At 62.9% G+C, this 4,642-nt stretch overlaps 1 protein-coding gene across 1 annotated transcript; it reads right to left on the minus strand.

Annotated features, from left to right (window-relative positions):
- Window positions 1-3,487: 3,487 nt before the first annotated feature.
- Window positions 3,488-4,636, minus strand: CHST8 (carbohydrate sulfotransferase 8). The gene has a single exon (XM_021710481.1). It carries the CDS (start codon window positions 4,549-4,551, stop codon window positions 3,904-3,906), a length of 648 nt encoding a protein of 215 aa, XP_021566156.1. The 5' UTR covers window positions 4,552-4,636; the 3' UTR covers window positions 3,488-3,903.
- Window positions 4,637-4,642: the final 6 nt, after the last annotated feature.

Consider the following 4,642-nt stretch of genomic DNA (forward strand, 5'->3'; position numbering starts at 1 on the left):
TAGCTCCAGCTCCCGCGCCTGTGCAGCTCTGGCCAAGCCTCGGTCTCCCCACCTGCAAAGGAGGGCGAGGCGTGCGTGGACCGGGCCGCTGGGGCGGCTCACGTGGGGGCCCGGCACAGCCCCAGCACCTGACTCGGGCTGGCACACCCAGGCCATGCGGAAGGGCCACCCAGGCACTGGGTATGACTCCTCACCGTCCCCCTGCCTCTGCCCCCGGCTTCAAGTGCTCCCGGTCCACCCTCCCCACCCCTCCCTTCCTGAGTATCTGTCCCCTAGAGGCGCCAGCCGGGCTCAGACCCTAGCCACCCTCTGCTGCCACCTCTTGTCCCAAGTGTCCCTCTAGGCAGTGTGAGGCATCAGGGAGCAGCCAGGCCAGGACAGTGGAAAGAAACGGGGTGCTCAGGGCCCTCAGACGGCTTCCCCGAGCCTGGACAGAGCAGTCGGGGCTAGTGCACTCTGTCTTTTCCCGACACCCAGGTGCAGCCTCCTGGGACCCCTGCTTATTCCTCATCTAGAAGTCATTGCATCCATCTGCACAGGGGTCCAGAGCTGGGGACAATGTTATTTGAGCCCATATGACCGCCCACCCCCCAGCTCCCACGCTCCCAGTTCCTGGGCCCCTGGGTCACCACTGAGTGCCCCGTGCCCAGCTCTGGGTGCCCCTACACTTGTGGAGGGAGGAGAGGCGCGAGGGATGCCAGCAGGACGTTCCTTTGATTGGTCATGGGCGCTCCTTGGAGAGGCAAGGGCCGAGAGGAGACGCGGCAACGAGATAAGGCCTCCTCCAGGCCTTGGGGCCATGGGCTGTCCATGGACTTCTGTCCCCCACTGAGCGACTTACCCCCAGGATACAATTGATGAACGGCCCGGTCTGAGAGTGGGGGAACGTGCTGGACAGCGGTCCCTCGGTCCACTGCTTGCTTTATTTTGCCTTGGGTCCCTTGGACAGACTCTGTACGTCCACACAGACAGGAGGAGGAGGAGGCGCTGGCTGTGTCTCGAGGTCAGAGTGGCCTGCATCTCCCACCTGGCCATCTGTCTGGATTTTGAATCTCATCTCCCCAGGAGACACAAGGCCTTGGGGGCTCCCAGGCCAGAAGGGACCCTAGGCTTTGAGACGTGTGCCATCTTCATCCTTCAGAGAGCAGGGCTCCGTGTGGGAAGGTCTCAGGCACTCAAGGGCAAAGGCCTGGTGGGGTCTTCCTTGGAGGCTGCCCCAGAGAGGCCCTACATGGGGGACCAAGCGGGGAGAGGGTGTTGGGACTTGGGCGGTTATTCTCCCAACCTGATGGACTTGCCTGACTCCTGCAAACTGTCGGTGGCTTCTTCTTGGATCCCTGATCAGACAGTCCCCTCCAGACTATGCCCAGAATGTGGTGAGTGGATGGGGAAGGGGAGAGGAGGGGGCATCACAAGATAGTCCCAGGGAGGTAGGAGGACTCGGACTGTCCACAGTCCTACCCTTGACACAGCTAAAAGCCCCCCCACACAAACTCACACTCTTCACCCCAGACACACACTGACTCACATGCACACACCCACCCACCCCACAGCCCAGGTTCAGACCCATGCGAGTGTGAGTCCACTGTCACCAGGCCCTGCGAGGCCTGGGGCTGAGGCTGAATCCGGCACCACCGCGGTGAATTCTGGTGGCGTTTCAGGGCTGGGCCTCTGGACTTCAGTTGGAGGTCATGCTGGGGTCCTCAAGTAGGGATCATGGCTACCGCCTGGACCCTGTATCTCCTATCATCACCACCCGGGAGGAGAGCCTCTCTTTGATGGTTGTGTTGTATGTGTGTCCTGGGCAGCTCAGGCCTGAGTGTCTGAGAGATGACACAAGTGGAGATGTCTTCTACATGCGCATACTCGCTCTCTCTCTCTCTCTCTCTCTCTCTCTCTCTCTGTCTGTCTCTCATGGGGGTGGGGGAAGGGCATTTCTGATTGCTTCTAAGCAGCAGCGCTGGGCATCCAGGTGTCCCCTTGCCGAGCAGATGACACGGTGACAGTGCCTCAGGCGTCACCAAATGTACCCATGACCAGGGACACCTTGTCTGCTTGTGAACTCAGTCTCACGCGGTGAGCGCCAGAGCTTAGGGCAGCTTTCTGGGTCACATCGGCCAGGCCCTTGCCTGCTTCCTTGTACACCGACCCTGGCCTTGGCCGAGTGACAGGCCAGTCTCTGGCTTTCTGAGCCCCTTGGTTTCTGCCTTCCCACCTTCTGTGAGTTCCAGGCATCCCTCAGGCCCTGATCGAAGCCTTCTCCCTGCCTGTCGGGGTCCCTCCTGTCAGAGGGTCCAGGCCACTTTCAGCCGGAACCCAGGGGAGGTCACATCGCTGCCCAGGGATACAGCCCTGTGGAGGCAGGAGACAGTCTCAGCACCCTGTTCCCCTTTGTAAGGTTCCAGAGCCCAGGGTGGAGGCGGAAGGGGAGACGGAGCAGCACAGGCCGGCGGGAGCCTGGCGGATCCCAGCAGCACATCCACTGGGGATCAGCAGCGTCTCTGCCTCAGGATCTGGAAGTGCGTCTCGTCTCAGGGTCCAGCAGTGAGTGTCTCCACCTGGGGATCCAGCAGGTGTCCCGTCTCAGGACCCAGCAGTGCCTCTGCCTGGGGATGGGCTGTGTCCCCACTCTAGGATCGAAAATCACCTCCCCTAGCAAGTGGGAACAGATGGAGAGCCATCTCCTGGGAGGGAACACATGACCCACGGGAAGATTCAGAAGGGTGTGCAGAGGTCCCTGGCAGACACAGGCTGACAGACAGAGGGCAGAGAGCCCCAGAAATGGTCGGGCAGTGCCTCCCATCACAAACAAACCCCAAACCCTGCTGCAGCCACAAAGCTCCAACAGCTTCCTCCGACACCCTTCCGGAATCACGCTGGCTTTTGACAATTTCAGAACCCTTTGGGGTGTAAAAGCATATTCCTTTGGAGAAGTTTCTTCTGCACTTTCTCCTCCCCCTCATCCAGAGCTGGCTCATCCAGGGTCAGGCAATCCTGGCAGCCTCGAGGTGGTTTTGTCGAGAACACCCAGAGACCAGGGTGAGGGGGAGGGTCTGTAGGCGTCAGCTTCGGGCCAAAGCCCTGCTTAGCCTGGAAGTGCAGAAGGCCAGGGAAAGCATCTCTTTCTGTCCGAAGAGCCACACCCACTGAGAGCCCCCCACCGTGCCGGCTGACCCCAGTCTCAGCCCTGATTGGCAGCTTGTCCAGACAGTTGGCCACCTCTCTGGCAGTCCCCAGCGGGCCCCCACAGGGTGCACTGACAAGACAGGCCTCCGTGGGGCCAGGCCTATCTTCTTTCAGGATGAACATACTGGTACTGACACACAAGAGGACCAGCTAACCGAGCCCTGGCCCGGCAGGCATAAGGGTCGCTGCAGCCCCTGGGTCCTCTCTGCTCCCTCCCACGCAGGCCGCACCTTCCCTGAGCCTCGCAGTGGGGACGCAGAAAGGGTCCATGGGTCCCCACACCCCACAGAGGAGACACTACTGCTTTGGAAACCATGTGCTTTATTTGGAACCTCCATCCAAGGGCACCCCCCCTTGGGTTGTAGAAAAGCTGCAAACCATGCGGTCTGCTCCAAGGCAATGGTTAAGGGACTGCGGGAAATCCCTCACTGCTGGGGCCCCGGTCCTCCGGGCCTCAGACTCCCTGGTCACCTGCAACTCCTGGCCAAGCCCTGGGGGCCAGGGCGCATCCCAGCCCTCTGCGTCTCCCCCGGCCAAGGCCAGGGTCCCCACGCAGGCCCGGGAGCCTCCGGCCCCTCCTAAGGCCCGCCCTTCCGACGGCCACGGCCCCTCCCTTCCTCGGAGCCCTGCGCTCTGGGAAAGTCTCAGCTCCCGGCTGAGGGACCCGGACGGGCGCGGGCCCTGCCCGCCGGTGGGGGGGTGGACGGGGACCGCCCCTCAGTACAGGTCTGCAAAGGGCTTGGAGTAGTTGAACATCAGGTAGTCCATGTAGTAGAAGTCGTAGGTGCGCTGCCGCTGCAGGGCGGAGAGCTGGGCGAAGTACTGGCGCGCGATCCGCGCCGTGGTCCGCGCCTCCTGGGCGTGCCGGTCCTTGAACCGGGGAAAGGTCAGGTTCCGCGGGGCGTGCACGAGGCTCAGGAAGAAGTCGGCGTCGTCCTGCATGCTCTCGAACTTGCCCACGAAGTCGTAGTCGATGAGGCAGGGGCTGCACAGCCGGCTGACGTGGTCCCAGTGGATGTCCATGCCCACGGGCCGGTGCACGTCCAGCAGGTACTGGACGAACTCGGGGAAGCGCACGCCGGAGCCGGTCCGCAGCGCCTCCCGCGAGGCGTTGGCCCGGTACCGGGCCAGGATGGCCTTGCCGAAGACGGGGTGGTAGTAGCTGTTGGGGTGCTCGAACTTGTCGCGGAAGGCGGACACCAGCCGCTCGAAGGGCTCGCGCACGAAGAGCACCTTGGTGTAGGTGCCCAGGCGGTGCAGGATGCCCTGGCGGTCGAAGGCGTCCAGGCGCCGCAGCGCGCCGCCGTAGTGGACGGCGTCGTGCTGGATGTCGGCGGCGGACGAGGCCAGCCCGGCCAGCACCATGAGCACGCGCTTCCAGTTGGAGCAGCCCGCCTTGGGCACCTCGCAGTACAGCACGCGGTGGCGGTCCTCCACGAAGATGCGCGACACGTGG

Source organism: Carlito syrichta, unplaced genomic scaffold (assembly GCF_000164805.1).
Source record: "Carlito syrichta isolate Samal-C Ts95f unplaced genomic scaffold, Tarsius_syrichta-2.0.1 Scaffold289187, whole genome shotgun sequence".
NCBI classification, from domain to species: Eukaryota; Metazoa; Chordata; class Mammalia; order Primates; family Tarsiidae; genus Carlito; species Carlito syrichta.

Excerpts from the sequence above, each read along its gene's own strand:
- CHST8 (XM_021710481.1), bottom strand. The coding sequence starts at position 4,551 with ATGGTGCTGGCCGGGCTGGCCTCGTCCGCCGCCGACATCCAGCACGAC.